The 21730-nt window shown below is 39.2% G+C and overlaps 1 protein-coding gene across 2 annotated transcripts; it reads left to right on the forward strand.

Annotated features, from left to right (window-relative positions):
- Positions 1 to 3952: 3952 nt before the first annotated feature.
- Positions 3953 to 20667, forward strand: LOC307136582 (cerebellin-1-like). Of its 2 annotated transcripts, none has more exons than XM_079833765.1 (3): positions 3953 to 4497; positions 9188 to 9325; positions 18515 to 20667. In XM_079833765.1, the coding sequence occupies exons 1-3, from the start codon at positions 4326 to 4328 to the stop codon at positions 18796 to 18798; spliced, it is 594 nt and encodes a 197-aa protein (XP_079689891.1). In that variant the 5' UTR covers positions 3953 to 4325; the 3' UTR covers positions 18799 to 20667. The 2 variants fall into 2 exon arrangements, with proteins under 2 accessions (XP_079689891.1, XP_079689890.1); XM_079833764.1 differs by having other exon boundaries at positions 4299 to 4497; positions 18488 to 20661.
- Positions 20668 to 21730: the final 1063 nt, after the last annotated feature.

Here is a 21730-nt window from a genome sequence, read left to right on the forward strand (position 1 = left end):
AGGTTTAGGGAAGGGATTGGGTTACGTGTTCAAAACGTGTCTAAATACCGCAAATAAAAAAAAAGAATAATTGTAAATAAAATTATGCTGGCTGATTAAATTGAGAATCACACTCCATGTCATAATGGCAAAATCATTGTTTCATGACGATAACCAACATGCCCAACGCGTCTGTATACTGTCATTGACCTACATAGGCATCACTTCCGTGGACCCATCACGCCATTCGGCGATTCCGTGATCAGGTTGATTCAGTCACTGCGGTGTTCACACTGCACGATGGATCGGCTACAGGGGGTTTCACACTGCATGACTGTACATCAGGAATAATCGGTGACAGCTCTGTCCTGTCCGCAAATTACGTTTCACAACAAAACACACGCGAAAAGTGAGAAGGAAACAACGCGAGATCATACGTGCGTCAGACCGGAGTTCTCGCACGAGACTGGAATTGTTATTAAAAATATAGACTGCAGTTCAGAAACTTGCGGTCCAAATTGTCTGTGTGCTGATTTGCAGCAAAAGGGAGAAAAATTAAAAAGATTATGGCGGAGGAAATGGTTGGGGAGACACAGGGAGCAATGATTGTGTTCTGCAAAGAGAGTTAGAGTTACATAAATAGTTTTGCAATGTACTGCTGCTGCGGCTGGTCAAGCAAATGTTTGTGCTTTGTTTCTGTTTGATAGAATTGTAAATATATCTATTAAAATACTGATATTCTGGAATTTCTGGTCTATAACTCCTCCCCGAACCTCCCGCTGCCCTGTATCTCACTCTCTCATTGGCTGTCGGTCATCGCCGATGTATTTTTCAGTCAGAAAACAGTTCATACAGCAGGAGTTCGAATCGCCGACAGGTCCAGATATTTAGCATGCCAAATATCTCGCGGGCGTCGGCGACTCATCGGCGAGTCTCTCTGATCGCGTCTTTGATCATTCACACTGCGTGATTGTCACTCACGAGCACGAGCACCGATTTGCCTATGATTTCGGGCATTTGTCTGCGATTTCGCAAAACCTGCCGGCGAGTCAAAATTGGGGCTAAAATCGGGCAGTCTGAACTAGGCATAAGTAGTTAGTTATTGTGTTTTTGTGTAATTGACTAAGAAGCCCTCACCCACTGAAATGAGAGTATAAAAGAACGAGTGAGAGGATTCCACTTCCACAGACCTCTGTATTTCTGAATTGACCTTCTTGGCAAGAGTAAAAGCGTTTAAAGAAACTTTGCTTGTGTTTTTCTATTCCAGCTTCACCTTGATAGTTATTAAAGTTTATTTTTTCCACGACACTACCAACCTCTTTAAATGATTGATAAAGTCAGATAGCAGCACACTTTACACTAAAAACTCAGGGAAACAGGGAAGTTTAAATATTTGAAGTCCAAAGTCTCTCAGACTGTTCAATAAAATTGTGTTTTTGTGATCAAGCTGGTAATGAGCGTTGTTGTGTGTTGGAGTTGCACAAACACAGGATTTAATGTCACCAACATTAGACATCATTAGTGAACTCCAGAAGAATACTTTTTAAAATTGAATTTTTTCAATTGCTAACAAGCATCGGGCAATAGTGAAGCCACATTTTCAAAACTCTTTACACATTCAGCGAAACAGAAGTCTATGCAGACCAAACTATAAATCCTTTTTCATTTTCAGACAAAATGGATTCAGTGACAACATTTTCCAAAATCCATGAACACTTTTGTCATTCATACTTCATCTGCAAAACACATTTGCAGCACATTTTTCGAATGCTAGCACACTGCTTTCAAAACTAATAAATGCACATTCGAAACAGAGTGATGATATACTGTGCATTTCTGCAGGAATTGTTGAAATATAAAATCTTAGCAGAATATTTACAATAAAATTTAATAATTATTACAAACAACTAATTGCAATTTCATCTGAAAGCTGACCTAGGTGTCCTATTTTTAGTCTCTATTACAGTAGTTTTTTTTTCTTCTAGTAAATAGGTATGGCATCAGACTGGATTAGTTAAAGGGGCACTTCAGCACAGGGAAGATGAATGTGTATTTAAACTGTCATTTATGTAGTAGAAATGTGAAATTATTTTTGAATTTGGTGCCTTCTAGACTGAGAAAAGACAGAAAATGTATTATGTGGATGAAAGACAAAAACTCCCAGAATGCACTTGCTTCGCTGCCCAACGAGGCCACTCCCAAAGCCACGGCTATTGAGAATGAGGAGATACGTCATGGTCGCTTGCTGTCACGTGACAAATTGGGCGGAGTCTGAGCCCGTCCACCCTTTTGGGATCCCACGCAATCGGTTGCCAGGGGCAACATTGTAAGAGCGATACAGAGATCAGAGCAGGAAAGACGGCTCGAGGAATTATCATCGCTGCGTTTAAGCGGATAAATTACGAGAAAACTTAGAATAAATGGAGAAGAAGAGGTTTCTTACAGGGAGAAACTTACTACCAGCGCCAAGCTGAGGTATTTAGAGAAGCTGGCTGATATCAAAAACGTTGACCCATACGAGATGCCACGGCAGAACCCAGAACTCTTTACCACCTTGCACTGAAATGTTTCTATAAATATATTTCCTGTGCATTTTGAATAATAAATAAATATATCTCCCCACTATCCTGCAGCAGTCCAGTGCTCGTCCTCATTAGCAGTGTTTTTCTCTTACTGATCATATTTTATACCTGTTGAGTTTAAATTTTTAAATTAATTTGACTAAAAATTAAAATGATCGTTTGTGTGCGCTGGTGCTTTTATTCCAGCCTTCTTAAGTAGAATGAATGCTCGGTACGTGCCTTAAATGAATGTAATGTTAACAATGTTAAATATGGAATTAATCTTAAACAGTGATGCACACAGTAGAGGAAAATGACAGTCAGGCCTACCTTGAATATTAATTAAGCGTTTTGGGCATAAACATGTTTATAACATACAGTAAAATGACTGACAATGAAAAATGACAGAATAGTGATCAACATGTTTAATACAATTAAATAAAGGTTTGTATTCATCAAGTGTCTCAGACTTCAGCATCGCGATCATTAGTTTAGACCATGACTGACACCCTGTGGTGAAATAATGGCGTACGTTTACCAGCTGCTGCTTTCTCGGATCGGCTTGGATGGATTAAAACTTCATGTTCAGTTGAGTTTGGAAAACTATGTACATAATAATCATCAGAATATCTCTTCTCCAGTCTCTGTCCGAATCCATTACCTGGCGGGCATACCCCCAAAATGGCGGAAGGGGGAGGATGCCGTGATATTTGGGGGCGGGGCGCTGTGTCGTGACGACATCTCATTCTCAATTGGTTATCACTTGCCCATCGCGGCACCATCCCCAACGTCATTTTGATATTCATTGTAATAAAATAATTTCGTTCAGTTAGAGAACAGACACTACAATTAAAAACTGAACGTGTCTTTTCAATAACGTGTGAGTGAGCCGAACAAAAGTCACGTCACAGACGCAGCAGGAGTCAATCATCGGTAACCGCGGCTGTCATTCTCGGCGTGTGTCCAGTCTAGCGCGTTATCAGATCGCATATGGAAGCTAAACTTTCATAGGAATTCATTGAAAAGTTGAAACACTCACTTTGCTCCGTACCGCTCCTTATGAATGCCCGAGCGCCAGCGGGCGAGCGCATTTACATTCTGTGAGTGAGATCCCTCCCCTATGGGCAGGTTGAAAACATGCAGAACAGCTCCTTCTACTGGCTGTAGTCTCTAGCCTCTGGCTAGATTTTTGGCTCTGATTTTTTCCAGAAATAAAATGCATAATTCTCTCATCTCAGGGGGATATGAGGGGTAAAAGTACAATAATTTGAATATACTACCGGGTTTCTACTGACAGCAATGGCTCAGTGGTTTATGTAGGTCGTCTACAAACCACAAGGTTGGTGGTTCAATCCCCTGTTCCACCTGACCAAGTGTAGAGGTGTCCATGAGCAAGACACCTAACCCCAGCTGCTCCCGACGAGCTGGATGGCACCTTGCATGGCTGACACTGCTGTCGTGTATGAATGGGTGAATGTGAGGCAATATGTGAAGCGCTTTGGATGGCCATGGGTCTGTTGAAAGCGCTATTTAACATTTACTGATACAAGCTTAATGCTAATCACAGAAGTAACCCTTTAATCTACATGCAAATTCACCAAATCTTTCATGGCTACTGACCTCTTTAAATGATTGATAAAGTCAGATAGCAGCACACTTTACAGTGAAAACTCTTGGTTTACGAGAAGGGAAGTTTAAATATTTGTGGCCAAAGTCTCTCAGACTTTTCAATAAATGTTGTTGTGTTTCTGTTATCATGATCTATAATCACACAGAACAGCAGTGATGAAGCTGGTAATGAGTGTCGTTGTGTTGATGTGTGTTGGAGTCACACAGACACAGGATTTAATGTCACCAACATTAGACATTGTTAGTGAACTTAAGAAGATTACGTCCATGGAGGAAAAGTTACATGCTCTTCAAGACGAAGTCAGGGAACTAAGGAGCAAGAATGAAGGTATTGTACAACGTTATTATTATTAATATTTTCTTTTAAAAAAACAAAACTGACTGATCACACTGGAGACACTAGTTTATTTTTTTTGCGCAGAAAGTTTAATGGAAGGATTATGACACTACCGGTCAAAAGTTTGAGAATGGTACAGTTTATAATTTTTTTAAATAAGTCTCTTCTGCTCACCAAGGCTGCATTTATTTGATCAAAAATACAGCAAAAACAGTATTATTGTGAAACATTTTTACAATTTAAAATAACTTTTTCTATTTGAATATATTTGAAAATGCAATTTATTTCTGTGATTCAAAGCTGAATTTATCATTACTCCAGTCTTTAGAGTCACATGATCCTTCAGAAACCATTCTATGATGATTTGCTGCACAAGAAAAACATTTTTATTATGATCAATGTTGAAAACCATTGTGTACAATTTTATTTTCAGGATTATTTAATGAATAGAAAGTTCAAAAGAACAGCATTTATCTGTGTAACGTTACTGCTTCGAGAGACAAAGGTTGACGCAGCCTTATTGAAAGGGTAATCCACAATCGTAGTCAAAAACAGGCAACAGGTCATACACAGGCAAGCAGTCCAAACAAGACAGGAGAGACAGGCAAAAGGGTAATCCACGAAACGGCAAGTAATCCAAAACCAAGAGACAAGGAACCAGGGAAAACACTCTGAAATGCAGCGATACAACTAACAAGACTTCGTAATGAATGACTGAGGCCAAGTCCACACGTACACGGGTATTTTTATAACCAGAGTTTTTCCTCCTCCGTTTAAAAAAAAACTAAATCGCAATAAAAAAAAAAGTCTGTTCACATGAAAACGCAAAACCGCGCTATGATTGGCTGCCTGATTTCCACATGGGTCCCATCCACGGCACCGGGGCACTGAGGGATGCCATGGGCTCAGTGAAACCCTTCTGCAAGTTTACTCTGGACTCAGCGACAGGTAACTGTACACATGGACAGGCCCAAGAGGACTGTAGCTTCACACACTTGCCTTACTATGTTGTATTATTGCATTCTGGTGCCTCTGTTCTGGAATACAATGAGCTAACTGTGCATGTATCTGTATACATGTGATAAGCGCTGTTAGCAGAGTTATTAAAAGCTACGTCCGCCATTGCATAGACTCCACTCATGTAAACAAAAGCGACAACGTGCACAATCTGACGTCAACCAAAGGAGAGAACGACGCACACTTCGATTTAACAAGCCAAAATCTCTAGTTTCACCATCTACACGACGACGCTGCAACTGGAGTTTCTAAAAATCTTCACCCTGGCCGGGGTTTTCAAAAAAGTCTGGTTTCAGTGACCGGATACTGCGCTTGCATGTGGACAAACAGCCAAACTGTAGAGAAAAAGCTGCGATTTTGAAAATACCTAGGGATGGCTGACGCGAAACGGACGTTTCGGCGCTTTGCCGAGATCCCGAAGCGCAGATGTTTCGAAACACTGCTCCGAACTGTGATTCAAAACACCCATGTCACGTGACCATGGCTAAATGAAGCTTCGAAGTGTTTCATCAGGTGGCGCCTGCCGAAACTGCATTGATTAAAAAGGGCGGGAACAAACCACACAGTCACACATCTGTATAAACCTAATTCACCACAGTTTAAAAGTGAAGTAAATCCATCTTCACATTTTTGTATTACAAAATAAAAATCAGGTGCTTGAAAGTACAGTAGAAAAATATATCAGGCAAATCATAATAAAAGAAATAAAAAACATTAAAGGGGCTAGGGTTTTGTTTGAAGATCGCATTCTTCTATAATGGAAACAAGACTGATTGCATTTTCATAACTTTGAGGGCTTTTGTATAAGAGTTAAACTCATTATGAAATTAATAAAATCTTGGTTTCACCTTTAAGAACTTGCATTTGTGTATATAAAATTTTCCCAGCATGAGGATGTTGTTAATCAGGAAGTTATCTTTGTTATTGTCCATTACAAGAGATGCCGTACATCTGTGGTGTGGGAGCATTTCCATTTGGAAACACCAAATAAAGTGAGATGTGTGTATTTTGATAGGCAGCTTGCCTTGATGCACCATTTGAAGAGCACTCATCCTGGCATTTTGGAGGGTGCAGAGGACAACAAGTGTCCCATGTGAGAGGATTTTTTTAAAGGCTGGAGAAATTATATGTAAAAAAAAAAAAAAAAAGGAGTCAGCTAACTCTTTCAACAGCAGAGCAAATAATATTTTTGAATAAAAATGTTATGTAACAAATGTGACACATTGTGGCTTTATTCATTTTATTAATGTTCATTTTTCATGACCTCAAAAAAAACTATAGTTATTCATAATGAGGAGGCAACAGGTTTCAAAACCAAGATCATGTAGTTGTCAGACAGATGTTAAAAGCTGTTTTATTTTATCTATTTTTCATTTTTTACATGGATCATTGTCAAAGTATTTCAGATCAACACATGCAAGTAACCACTAGATGTCGCCGTAGAGACGAGTGTCGGATTGATTCGAAGCTTCGAAACAATATGGCACATTTGCTTCAACTGCTTCAGTGCTTCACGAAGCCTCGGTCTGCCCATCACTAAAAATACCCGTGTTCATGTGGACAGGGCCTGAGATAACCAAGTTTATATAGGGTGAGGTAAACAGGGTAATGAGACACAGGTGCATATAATCAGAGATGATGAGTCCGGGCAGAGAGTATTATGGATAATGTAGTCTTTGATGGAATGTAGGGTGACCACCCGTCCCGCTTTGCGTTGTACCGCACAGCATTTTCACCCCTTGTCCCGCACGTCGCATATTGAGAAAATGTCCCGCATTTTCATCAGTCTGTTGGTTTTTAATTATCATATTAAGAAAACATGCATGCGTTCTTTTGCCTTTTTAAGAAAGCATTTCATTTATTCTTTTTGCGGCATCGTTTTTCACCTAGACATATTTAACAGCGCTTCGTCAGACATAACATCCCGCCTTTCACAAATACAACAACAGTCGTTTTTAAAATCCTATCCAATGGTTGAAAAGAAAGGAGTAAACACGGTCACTAGTAGGTTGTGACGGCTGTCAATCAAAATGTGGAGCGGATTCATTCCATGTAGAAAACGAATGGATAATTCGGTAAAATGGTTATATTCTTAATATATAATATAATATATAAGACTGTCAATTAACTAATATCATGTTGCTTTATATTTTATTTGTTCATTATTGGACTTGGTCAGATCTGATGCCTGCTGCCTTTGGGCTCAGTGATGTTGAATTTAAATGACATGTACAATGTTACATTGTGATGTAATGGTGTTTTCTGGAAGGGACTAAAGAACAAAGTATTTTTATCATCTGAAAGGCAGAATACATGTTTTTATTAAGTTAGATAGACATTGTGTAACAGTTTCAGGTTATGTTTTAGTGTCTGTAACATGTCCAACATTGTCCCACACAAACTTAGTAATTGTCCCACATTTGGTTTGTTTGATGGTGGTCACCCTAATGGAATGACAGTCCAGGGTGGCGTGCCCTCTGGTGGTAATCATAGGGCACTCTCACTGGTGATTGTGACAATCTGAGTATAAAGCTTTAGCAACATTATAAATGTCTATATTGTCACTTGATCAATTTAATGCATCCTTGTTGAATAAACGTATTAATTTCTTTAAGTTAATCAAGTTAATCAATGTCATTCTGTTGTTATTGATGCATTATCTGTTCTAAATGGGGGATTTACACTGCCCTCCCAGTTAAAAAAATGAAGCTGCTGCTGTTCCCTGTCTTGGCTTTTCATGGAGCTCATGAAAATATGCCAATAAAAAGTTGACAAAGTTTGTCTATGGTGTTTTGACTTAAGTGGACTGAAATAACATAAATGCAGCCTTGGTGAGCAGAAGAGACTTTTATTAAAAACATCTTACCGTTCTCCAACTTTTGACCGGTATTGTGGTTTAGACTCATGTGACGCACCGCAGCCACAATAGTGCTGTATGACATATGTATCACTTTTATTTCCTTTTTCCTTTTTTATAAAAATTTTTCACAAACTTGTTAGTTATATCATGAACTATCTGATATTTTTATTCTCAAGTATGTGTGCGTGAATGCGTTTTGTTGTTTAAAAAACTTTATAATAAACATGTTAATTGATTTATATCGCCCAATGGGTGCCGCCATGTTAGTTTGCGCAGCAGTTTAGAGAATAGGATCTTTTTTCACATAAATTCATCAATTTCTCCCGAAATACATAAAAGTAAGTGACCATTGAACTGGAAGAATAGAGAAAACAATATACAATGTGTATCTGATATCAATAAAACCCGTCAATTTACAATACAAAGGATTATTTTATCCGCTTCCATCCACATCAGTGTGTATTTAACAAACTTTAAATGTATTGTTTTGCTAGTATTTTCGTGTATTTAAATGTCTGAAACCCAAAATAAACATTAAGTGGTTGAAAACAGTAAGTAGTTGTGATATATGACAAATGCTGAGCACGTTCGTCTCTGGCTCAGCACCCGCGAAAGCACATATGAATTTAGCAGTTGATCACGTGATGGACTGAATGTTCTGTGATCGTATACTTCAGGGACCAGCCAAGACTGATCACACTGGTGTGATATCATAATGGTTAAGTTACAAGAAGAAATAGCATTACTTTAAGTTGTTATTCTTTTCACTTACTTCATAATTTTCTTGTCATTTCTTTTTTGCAGAAAGGGTGAAAGTGGCGTTTTCAACTACACTGTCAGCTTCAGTGGGCTCCAAATATATTGGCCCTTATGCTGAATCAACCATTCTTGCATATGAACATGTATTTACTAACATTGGAAATGCTTATGACTCCAATACAGGTAAGTAGTCAATATGCTATGGCAAATGACAACATTAATTATAAAATCAATTTTGATGGATGACCTTTTGACATGTGTCTTTGAAGTGTGTTTACCTTGGACCCTGGGGCCCGTGGTGGGTGCCTCCGGCGTGGTTGACTGATGTATGAACCCTCAACCTCTGACATGGGTGTATGATTGGAATAGCGATATGAGCTCTTGGGTGATCAGATTGGAAATGGATAATTTTGTACTTTGACAGGGTTATTTGAGGTCTGATTTCGGCGGGAGAAATCTGCAGAGCACGTGCCCCTGCTTCGGTATTCCGTCTCGGGGGTGTATATAAATAAAAGCTCCAAGGCGCTGTTGAAACAGAAAAGAGCTGTGAAATTCATAGACATGACTTGTTTAAACGCGGCTAAAACCCTGGAGAAAGAGTGGCGCATCGAGATGTTGGAGAGTCCGCCTATGGCTCCGAGAAAGCTGTATGGTCATGTCAGTTTGACAAAGTTTCTCCATGAGAATACGGACTTGGTGACAGCCGAATTTATGATGTGCCGTAGCCACGTATTTGGTTACATATTTTATAAACCATCTCGAGTGGTTATGCTCTACACCACTGACAATGCAGGCGAATTTATACAGGGAGAGGACCCCTGCCTGGTGTTTCACGATAAAGACTGGAGTTTGTTTTACAGATATGTCTGGTGGGATCTGAACGGCCATGTAAGCGAGCCTTTGTACATCGGCGAGTGGGATGGGGTGGTTCCGAATACCCGGTACCGCGTGGTCGGTAATCATTCTAAAAAGAATCAGGATGAATGCATTTATATATTCTGCTGCAAAGACAAGACATTGCTTTCCGAGCGTACCGGAGCTATCCTACGGGAGGAGCATCATGATCTGTATGAGATGCAATTTTTGTTCAAGTGGGGCGATACATGTTTGCTGAATACTCTTTTTTCATCCATAAACAAAATGTTCAAGTGGTGTGACATGCATGCGGGGTACAACAAAATGAAAGTGCAGCTGTTCCACCCTGAGAGATGCGCCCGCGCAGCATGTACGATCTACCGTTCCCGCCATTTACTACGCCCATAAAAGCCAGTAGTCAAACCCACCCGGCAGCTCATTTACATAAAATGTCTCAAGACAACTATTCAGAACATGTTCACAACTGCAATTGCGGACTCTCTTTCGATAGCGGACTTGAACCCCCTGATGACAATGCTACCTATCATATGCTGACAGACAATCCCGGAACATTTGATACAGACAAAGGATGGCTGAAACAATTTTGTACTGAGTTTGGATATCACAACCTGAGTTTTCTAACATGGCTGTGTGGCGACACTACAACCTCTAACGGTTTCGATGCTACAGACGGCAGCTTCAGTGACTTCGGATTAAAAATCGTAAAAGCTAAGATTGCTTTGTTGCTGTAAAATCGCATCGACGGTAAGCTGAAGGAAAACTGAGGGCTGCACTAAGAATCATCCTAGCCAGCTACAACATTCCTGCCTGTTTGAGCCACCCATATATTTCTTCGATACCCACTTTGACGAGCTGACCCACAAATTGTTTAAACCTAATCTTCATTCCATTATAGCTGACGCTCTACACCACTGAGGTTTAAAGTCCAGATTGAAGGGACCGTCTATGCTATTCTGCATGAATTGAGAGACGAACCATTCATCTCAGCAAAACAATGGCAGCGCTAGAGTAAGACGTGGTGCACGCTCCTGAATAATTTAATCTAAATCCTCAGTAAAGACTCTTAAAGGTCCCATGGCATGAAAATTTCATTTTATGAGTTTTTTTAACATGAATATGAGCTCCCCTAGCCTGTACATGGTCCCCAAGTGGCTAGAAATGTTGATGGGTGTAAACCGAGTTCTGGCTGTCTTTCTCTGCCTTTGAGAAAATGAGAGCTCAGACATGCTGATCTGGAATTTTCCTGTTATGAAGTCACAACAGGAAAGGTTACCTCCCCCTTCCTCTGCTTTGCCCGCCCAGAGCACTCTGAGAAAATGGATTCAGTTTATGTCAGCACAGGCTTTACAAACAGACTTTATGATATGGTCAGTGAGTAACAGTGTTCATTAATGCCTGATCTGTGATCAGATTTCTGATGTGTAGCTAATCATTCAAGTTCACACAGACTTTCTTTCTAGATCGTTTAATGATCGCCGTCTTGATGCCCTAAGCGTAATGCATCAGTGAATCAAGCCAGTGACTAAAACGATCATTTCTGTTAGTAGCATGAAACAAATCCGTTTTTTAAGTGATTAAACTACAGAAAGCATTCAAAGAACACTCTTTATAATGTCCGGAGCTGTCAATCACATATCGCGAGTGTATCTGCACACTTGCCCAAACTGCCATTATAACGAATGACGCTGTTATGCTGCACAACGAAGCTCTTACTGTATTCATGTCCATGTCGTGTTTGCTGTTGCACTGTTGCTGAAGTGCGCAAAAACACCTCTTACACAAACTCTCTCTCCATAGCATTATCAATAACAATACAGCGAAATACACAAACATACTCATTACAAATGACAGTAAACAAGCACATACACACCTATTGTCTTTTCGGGGGGTGCTAAACAAACTGTAAACTTTAAATCTGCTTAAACCCACTGAACGATGAACCGCGAGCTCTCACGAGCGCTCCCTCTTTTTTCATATCGCTCCATAGACTGCAACACCCGTCAAAATAAAAGTCCCTACTTATTTGCACAGATAATACAGACCTAAAACCTATTTAAATGCACAGAAATGTCAAAAATGTACACAAAAACAAATTATAAGATACATTACAATGAAGTCTGTTACAATAAAACTTCCTCCAACTCTCCATGCTTCACGAGTGCCTAGTCAGTCTCTCTCTCATGCAGTCAGTGCCTGCAGTGCCTTGCTAAACCACGCCCCCTCCGCAACATTTCAAATGCAAAGATGTCAGCCAATCACAACAGTGGCCGTTTTCACTGACGTCTCACAGCAGACACGCCCCTTGAAACAGGGCATTCAGCCAAAGGGCAAACATAAGTATAGAAAAAATGCCTTTTATTTCTAAATTATGACATTTTTTGATGTAAAAAACATACTAACAATATAAGTACACCTCAGGAAACATTATAAAATAATAGAAAAATGTCATGCCATTGGACATTAATTAGTACTGTCTTTAAAAATAATAACCGTTACATCTCGAACATTCCGATAAATATGCAGAGTCTAAAAAAAACTGACAAAAAAGAGGATGCCCAAGACGCGAGGCTGCCAATATCGGACCCTCCGCCATGGTTCCACGCAGAGATGGAAAAAGTATTTCTCAGAATTCAAGAGTTAATCGATGGACACCTGAATAAATTTGCAGAATCATTAGAGAAAATGAGTAATGAACTACAATCAGTAATTCTGAGAGTGGTCGAGGCAGAAACAAAACAGATGGAGACCAGCAAATGGCAAATCAAAACATTTGGGGGATACACAAAACTCTGCTAGAGTTATCACCCAAAATCACACAAGAATAACTGTACTAAAGTAACATGGGTGAGTGTTTTTTTATGTCAAGGGTGAATTATACATTTAAAAAAGTTTGAGAAAAACTTTATTTATCATATTTTGGACTTTGGTCAGCGTCTTATCGTGATTTTTGAATTGTTAACTAAAATGTGTGAATCTCTGGAGTGTAACTAGGCTTTTTCTAAATAAATTATATGTTTGCTTGAAAAGTACATAAACTAAGCCAAACATTTGACGGGTTTGACAATACTTAGGAGCTAGTTAGGTTGGATAAGGAAGAGGAAGTCGAATTTGACAGCATGTTGCGGTGCACAATCAGTCATGGGGATTCAAAGTTCCACACTTCGTTTGGGTAAGTGGTGGGAGTGGTTGGGGGTAGTTGTAACACTTCTGCCCAGGAACAGTTCATCCCTCCACCAGAGGGAGCCATCACCTGAGTTCTAGTGACACTTCCTGTTTGTAGTCTCACTTCCTGTTTGTAGGTTTATAAGCCATGTGATTCTCTGAACAAATTGCGAAGGGAGTTAAGGCAAGCATTTAACTTAGAAACAGTTACTATAACTATCTTAAAATGTATACAGATGGATCCAAAAGTAAACAGGAATGTGTGGGAGTTGGAATACATATCCCAGAATTTAAAATAAATATCTCCAAAAGATTATCTAACCAATTATCTGTATATACAGCCGAAATTGTGGCAGTCATTATTGCGTTACAGTGGGTTGAAGAGGTCAGACCAGATAGGGTGGTGTTATGGACAGATTTCTTAGCTGTCATAAAAAGCATACAGTCTATGGCATCTGTCAGAGAAGACCTACTTATAGAACTGCATCACAGTTTGTTAAGATTGCATCAGGGTGGCATAGATGTTCAGTTTTGTTGGGTGCCAGCACATGAGGGAGTGAAAGGGAATGAGAGTGCAGACAAACTAGCAAAAGAGGCATTACAGGAGGAAATAACCGTTCCAATTCCACTTGGAAAAGGAGAAGGAAAAGCAATAGTTAAGAAGAAAGGCAATCTGCCATTAACCAAGAGAAGAAAAAGAGAACACATTGCGAAGTATTGCCAGTTTATTCTGCCATACCAAACGTTTTCTCTTGCCATTGTCTTTGCTTATGTTTGCTTACCTTGCCTGTTTACTGGATATTTTCTTTGTCCATCGTTTGGTTGAAGGGCAGGGCCGGATTGGGACTCATTTTCAGCCCTGGAGTTTCATGCCTTAGACCGGCCCACTTTAGTTCCCGACTGACTATATTAAAATAATGTAATTAAAACCTCAGAATATAAGTCTGCAATAGGCGCACTGTTCTCTACAGCCTTGTAATTCTTTGTATTTTTGAAAATTATTTTGCAAAAACAGTAGCCCAAGTTTTGCTTCACAGTGAAGATTTATTACAACAGTAAATAACAGGACAGTATCAGAATCAATTTTCTTTGAGAAAAAATATATACAAAATAAAGATTAAAATAAAATGTATTGCACTTTCTAATGACAGTAGCATCTCTTTTTCAAGGAAACAGCTGCTTTACAACTTCAAATATTTTTCACAAATATGAGAACATTAGTTAAAGAATTAAACAAGTATTGCACTGTTATCTGACTTTTTGCACCTGTATTTAAATCACAATAAAAGCATATTGTAATCTTTAACATATTTGACATGGAAAGCATATTAAAATTAAATTGAATTAAATCAAAGCAAATTCAAAATTCAAAATGGAAAAATATGCAGGCTTAATTCATATTACTTTTATCATATTCCCTTTTAATCGTGGGCTTTGTATATTCACTATCATTTGATTAAAACATAATGGGTCACTAGTAACACTTGGGCATAGAAAGTTGTTATATTGTAACTAATGTGATCACTGCAAAAAAAAAAAAAAGGCTTCTCTTAGTATTTTTGTCTCGTTTCCAGTCCAAATATATATACAAAAAATTATTACATCAAGATGCATTTACTAAACAAGTATGAAAAACACCTCAAAATTAAGTGATTTTTTGCTTAAAACAATCAATATTATCTACCAATGGTGTAAGACAAATAATAGTTTTAGATTTAGCTTGTTTTAAGCAACAACAACAAAAAATCACTTGATTTTTAGAGTGTTTTTCCCCCCGAAAACAAGACAATTTCTTATGCCATTTCACTTGTCTAGTAAATGTATCTTGAATTAAGAATATTTAGATATTTGAACTGGAAACAAGTAAGATACGATTTTTTTTAGTGATAATGTTTGCTTATTCACACACTATGCTACAATAGCAGCTTACCTGTGTCTTTCACAGTGAGAGCATAAGTCTCTTCACAACAACTGGGTCCTGGCTCTCTTTCTGACACTAAATGAAATTTGTTACATTTATTTCTCACCACAAATATCCCCTTTTTACAAAGCTTTCAAATCAAGTCAGTTTCATTAATGTATTGCTGAATCATCAGGTATCATTAATTATCTCAGGGCATTTTTCATTGAGCAGGGCTCTTCATTACTATTAGTTCTTCTGAATGACAATCCTACCTGCCCATTCTGGTGTGTTGGGCTCATGACTGGTGCTTGGTAACGTTACTGGGCCTTGCTCTTCACTGTTAGCAGCAAACCGGACTAGAGGCGGCTGCTGCTGAAGAGCTACAAGAAAAAGTTTGATACATGAATGTGGTTTGCAGACAACGTTGTTTTGCACGGTCGCTAGCAAATTGCACTGCTCCTAACTACCTTAACGTTAGCTTACTTACCGGCCTCGTCGTCTTCATTTGTTTTTTTTTTAGGAAAAATGTGCTGCTCAGCTTAGAACATTTGGCCGCGTCAGTTTCCAAAGCTTTCTTCTTTTTTATTCTGGCCTTTTCAGCGCCGCATTTGCGCTTCATTATCCATTTTTATCTGACTTTCTTTTATTTTGAGCAACTTGCAAGTTGCTGTGTCGGGGGCGGGGCCAGGGAGTCAAAAGATAATCACGCCATCATAAACCTGCGGGCTGCACTCTGTGAGAAAATATTAAATGAAAAAGAGTGGGGCTGCGGTAAAATAATAAATAAAAAGAGTGGGGCTGCGGTAAAATAATAAATAAAAAGAGTGGGGCTGCGGTAAAGTAATAAATAAAAAAGTTGGGCTGCTGTGAGTGCAGGCAGCTTAGGGACAGCATCCATATTTCAACCCAGTGCCATGACAACAACAGCCCTCGCGGCCAAAAAAACAGACCGGCCCACCGGGAATTTTCCCGGTGCTCCCGATTAGCCAATCCGGGCCTGTTGAAGGGCTATCCAATTGCGTACAGAGTCATTTGAATTATGCTCGTTTATTACGCCTCTTGTGCAGTAGAAAATACATAGCAGAGTCCCCAGACCAATGTTCAATCTTAAATTGAGCTTGGTCTGGTGATAGCGAGACAACATTTGACTGACTCTGAACATCATAATCTTAATCTTATTCACTTAGTGTTATTTATTTAACTTAAAATTTTATGGTTTTCATTGTCTTTTGCTATGTGTGTTTGTGTTCTCACTGATCAGATGGACATTATAATTTCGTTGTACTGCAATGACAATAAAGCTTCTAAAAAGCAGTGGACTGGACAGGTTTTCTTTTCCTCCTTTACATCACAATCCAGAGAGGTGGTTATACTTATTGACAAAAATATACCCTTTCAAATGGAATCTGTGGATAAAGACAAATTTGGTAGATATATTATTTTAAGAGGAACAATTGCTATGCAGAGAATAACTATGGTAAATATATACTGTCCTGAAATGGAGGGTGCAGATTTTATTCATAGCTTATTTTTTTAAATTTGCATGTCCTATTGCAGAACTCCAAGGGTTAAACTTAAGACATTATATATGACATTGATTTAATAAAGGTGGATTATAACTCCCAGTTTTTTTGCTTTATTTTTGGGCAGCACAAATGAGAGCGGTATGGTTTGGGCAGATGAATAGTACATTTGTCAATAGTCAAGTACCTTGACTCGTGTTACAAAGAAGTTTGATAATCCATTCATTAGACATACATGCAAATTGGGATTCAAGATAAAAAAAAAAATGTAAATGGCTATTACCAGTATATAACAATACCCCATTTCATTGCAACCCGGCTCTTCCTGAGGTACTAAGAGATGGGATAACACAATACTGGTATAATAAGGGTATTCAAGTGTTTGGAGATTTATATGAGGACAACACACTAATGACATTTGAACTATTGAGAACAAAGTTCTCTATTCCTGTTAAACATTTTTTAAATTATATTCAGGTGAGGCATTATATTACTACATCACAAGGAGGTAATGTAAGGCCCTTCTCCTCACTCTCAGTAGACAATATTATTAATTAATTAATTAATTAATTAGTTACATTTATATAGCGCTTTTTTAGGCACTCAAAGCGCTTTACATAGAAGGGGGGAATCTCCTCAACCACCACCAATGTGCAGCATCCACCTGGATGATGCGACGGCAGCCATATTGCGCCAGGACGCCCACCACACACCAGCTGATTGGTGGAGAGGAGATTGAGGGATGATACCAATCGTATATATATGGGGATGATTAGGAGACCATGATGGACAGGGGCCAATGGGCAAATTTGGCCAGGATGCCGGGGATTGGGATTTTTAATGACCACAGAGAGTCAGGACCTCGGTTTAACGTCTCATCCGAAGGACGGTGCTTTTTACAGTATAGTGTCCCAATCACTATACTGGGGTGTTAGGACCCACACAGACCACAGGGTGAGCACCCCCTGCTGGCCTCACTAACACCTCTACCAGCAGCTACCTAGTTTTCCCAGTTGGTCTCCCATCCAGGTACTAACCAGGCTCAACCCTGCTTAGCTTCAGTGCGAAACCAGTCTTGGGCTACAGGGTGATATGGCTGCTAATATTATAAAAGAGAAAAAAGAGTCTAAATGTTATGTGTCCTATATGTATACCAACTTCATTTGAACTTAATCCTGATTAATTTTAGAATGATTACCGACCACGCGGTACCGGGTATTCGGAACCACCCCATCCCACTCGCCGATGTACAAAGGCTCGCTTACACAGCCGTTCAGATCCCACCAGACACATCTGTAAAACAAACTCTAGTCTTTATCGTGAAACACCAGGTAGGGGTCCTCTCCCGGTATAAATTTGCCTGCATTGTCAGTGGTGTAGAGCGTAACCACTCGAGATGGTTTATGAAATATGTAACCAAATACACGGCTACGGCACATCATAAATTCAAAATCTCGATGAGCCACTCTTTCTCCGGGGTTGAAAGTCATGTCTATGAATTTCACAGCTCTTTTCTATTTCAACAGCGCCTTGGAGCGTCTATTTATAAACACCCCCGAGACGGAATGCCGAAGCAGGGGCACAGGCTCTACAGATTTCTCCCGCCAAAATCAGACCTCAAATAACCATGTCAAGGTACAAAATTATCCATTTCCAATCTGATCACCCAAGAGCTCATATCAGTATTCCAATCATACACCCATGTCAGAGGTTGAGGGTTCATACATCAGTCAACCACACCCATTGGCACCCATCACGGGTCATCCATCAAAATAAATTTTATAAGTAATGTCATTTGCCATAGCATATTGTCTGCTCATGTATCATAACATTGCAAATTCTAAACACAATTTTACCAGGTCATTTTTCAACTTTTTTAAGAGCCCAGGTTTCTTCATTTATCGACAGGAATCTTCACTGCACCAGTAAAAGGAGTTTATTTCTTCAACTTTGTGCTCTTCAATCCTTTTGAAAAACCGACCGGTCTGACACTGCTAAAGAACAACAAGTTGGTGGTGTCAGCATCCGATAATGCTCCCGGGCTGGACACTGAAGACACAACCTGCAACTCCGTCAGTCTTCTTTTGGAGCAAGGGGACCGAATATGTCTTGAGCTCATGGAGAAGCGTCGGATCTACGCGGATGACTGGAAGCGGAACACCTTCAGCGGACACCTTCTGTTTACTGTCTGAATCTCTGTGGCCAGTTACTTAGACTAAACTGGTCTTAAGTAGTCATGCAATTTTTTTCTTTACAACTTTAAATCAGTTAATGGTCTAAATAGTATCTGAATTAGCCCTAACACTGCAAGAAATGCTTTTCTTACTTCGCATTTTTGTCTTGTTTCTAGTCCAAACATCTAAATATTCTTAACCCCTTTAGTACACCAGGTTGAAATCACAAATATTTGCCTAAATAAAAATCCTCAGGCATTTTTGAGGAAAAGTTGGCAAATAGACTATTCTAGGGGTATTTTTTTGTTATCTGAATCCATTTTTGCTGTTTGCCAAGCTGTATCTCTTACATAAAATTCAGTAGAGTGTAAAATCCAAGATGACTGCCTACTATGTCAAAATGAGCAAATTTCTCAGAACTGGCTCAAAGATAAACTGTTTTTATTGTGATATAGCATTTATTGAGTAAAGGTAACAAACTGAATAGTCAGAACAAGTTAGTCATTCTGTCTTACAATATTTCTGGTGAACATGTAAAAACATCCACATCATGCTGGTGGCAGCAAAAGGCCTAAATCCTAAAACATTTTTCTATTATATTATGTTAAGAGTATTAATTACTTTTCAACATTTACATGTCCATGTAAACAAGTTTAAAGGTCCTGTTCTTCGTGATACCATTTTTCAAACTTTAGTTAGTGTGTAATGTTGCTGTTAGAGCATAAATAATACCTGTAAAATGATAAAGCTCAAAGCCAAGCGAGATATTTTATTTAACAGAAGTTCCCTTTCAAAGCCTACAGCGAACGGCCAGTTTGGACTACATCCCTGTATATCCTGCTTTAATGACGTCAGTAGAACAGTTTGTTGACTAACCTCCGCCCACAAGAATACGCAAAAAAGGGGGCGTGGTCTTGTTGCTCTCTCACGTGGAGAAGAGGAAGTGTTGCGTTCGTAGAGTGTTTGTCGGCATGTCGTCGAGACGCTGTTATTTTCATCCAGGAGTCAAATCCCCTTCGTTTTGCCAGGGACGCTGTACTTTGAGCACATGCATCTCCCCGTTATGGTAAGAGGCGTGACCTTTCCAGGCAACTTGCGCTAAGCTGCTGTCGAATCACAACACGGGAGCCGCTGGCACAATCAGAACTCGTTACGTATTTCTGAAGGAGGGACTTCATAGAACAGGGAAATCCTCAAGCCGTTTTTAGGACAGTGAAAAAAGCGGTATACAGATAAGTAAATTGTGTTTTTTCACACGTGAAACATGAACACATGTTATATTGCACACTGTAAACACAATCAAAGCTTAAAAAAAAACAAGAAAAACAGGACCTTTTAAGGACTGAAATTTCACCAAACTAAATTGTCTTTTGGTTTATGTATCCAAAAGATATTCCCAGAAAGATTGGTTGTAAATATTAAGAATTGAGACAAATTAATAAAGGAAATAAACACAGTAAACTTGGCCTAAAACTACCTTATGAAGTTGGACATAACATTAGCTGAATAATAACTAAAACATGAACTGCATGGCATATAAAAGTTAATGTTATTAATAATGGTACGACAAGATTCTCCAATAGGATCACAACAACACAGAGCATTGCTCTTATTCGGTTCAGCAATTGCTACATTCTGCATCACTTTTCTTGCACTTGCATGCAGCAGAGCAATGCAGACGACACTTTTTACAATTACATCGTGTACTCATACATCTTTCCAATTCCAAACAGTAGTCTGTACATGTACAATACATGTATTACATGTACATCTATGTCCCTATATCCGAGTAGTGATGTCATATATGTTTCATATAAGGCAATACATTATTACCACATATATTCATCCTCACGATATAATAAGTCTAATAAAAAGCCCATTTCCTTGAGTCATTCTTCATCCCTTTCCTCACCTGACAATAAGTAACATAAATATTTTAAATTTCATTAGTTTTATACATAAAATCTATACTAAGACTCTACAACATTTATCAGTGACAGTAATTTGTCACATAATTTGAACATATACAGTAGGGAGAACAAGTATTTGATACACTGCCGATTTTGCAGGTTTGCCCACTTACAAAGCATGAAGAAGTCTGTAATTTGTATTATAGGTACTCTTCAACTGTGAGTGAAGGAATCAAAAACAAAAATCCAGAAAATCACATTGTATGCTTTTTACGTAATTAATTAGCATTTTATTGCATGACATAAGTATTTGATACATCAGAAAAGCAGAACTTAATATTTGGTACAGAAACCTTTGTTTGCAATTACAGAGATCATACGTTTCCTGTAGTTCTTGACCAGGTTTGCACACACTGCAGCAGGGATTTTGGCCCACTCTTCCATACAGACCTTCTCCAGATCCTTCAGGTTTCCGGGCTGTCGCTGGGCAATACAGACTTTCAGCTCCCTCCAAAGATTTTCTATTGGGTTCAGGTCTGGAGACTGGCTAGGCCACTCCAGGACCATTAGATGCTTCTTACGGAGCCACTCCTTAGTTACCCTGGCTGTGTGTTTCGGGTCGTTGTCGTGCTGGAAGACCCAGCCACGACCCATCTTCAATGCTCTTACTGAGGGAAGGAGATTGTTGGCCAAGATCTCGCGATACATGGCCCAATCCATCCTCCCCTCAATACGGTGCAGTCGTCTTGTCCCCTTTGCAGAAAAGCATCCCCAAAGAATGTTTCCACCTCCATGCTTCACGGTGGGGATGGTGTTTTTTCGGGTTGTACTTCTTCTTCTTCCTCCAAACACGGCGAGTGGAGTTTAGACCAAAAAGCTCTATTTTTGTCTCATCAGACCAAATGACCTTCTCCCATTCCTCCTCTGGATCATCCAGATGCTCATTGGCAAACTTCAGATGGGCCTGGACATACGCTGGCTTGAGCAGGGGGACCTTGCATTTGCTGCAGGATTTTAATCCATGATGGCGTAGTGTGTGT

Source organism: Gobio gobio (assembly GCF_949357685.1).
Source record: "Gobio gobio genome assembly, chromosome: 13".
Taxonomy (NCBI): Eukaryota; Metazoa; Chordata; class Actinopteri; order Cypriniformes; family Gobionidae; genus Gobio; species Gobio gobio.

Coding starts and splice junctions, on each gene's coding strand:
- LOC307136582 (XM_079833764.1), top strand. CDS start 4,326: ATGAAGCTGGTAATGAGTGTCGTTGTGTTGATGTGTGTTGGAGTCACA. Junction 4,498..9,187: donor ACTAAGGAGCAAGAATGAAG/GTATTGTACAAC, acceptor TCTTTTTTGCAG/AAAGGGTGAAAGTGGCGTTT. Junction 9,326..18,487: donor TGCTTATGACTCCAATACAG/GTAAGTAGTCAA, acceptor AACTTTTTTAAG/AGCCCAGGTTTCTTCATTTA.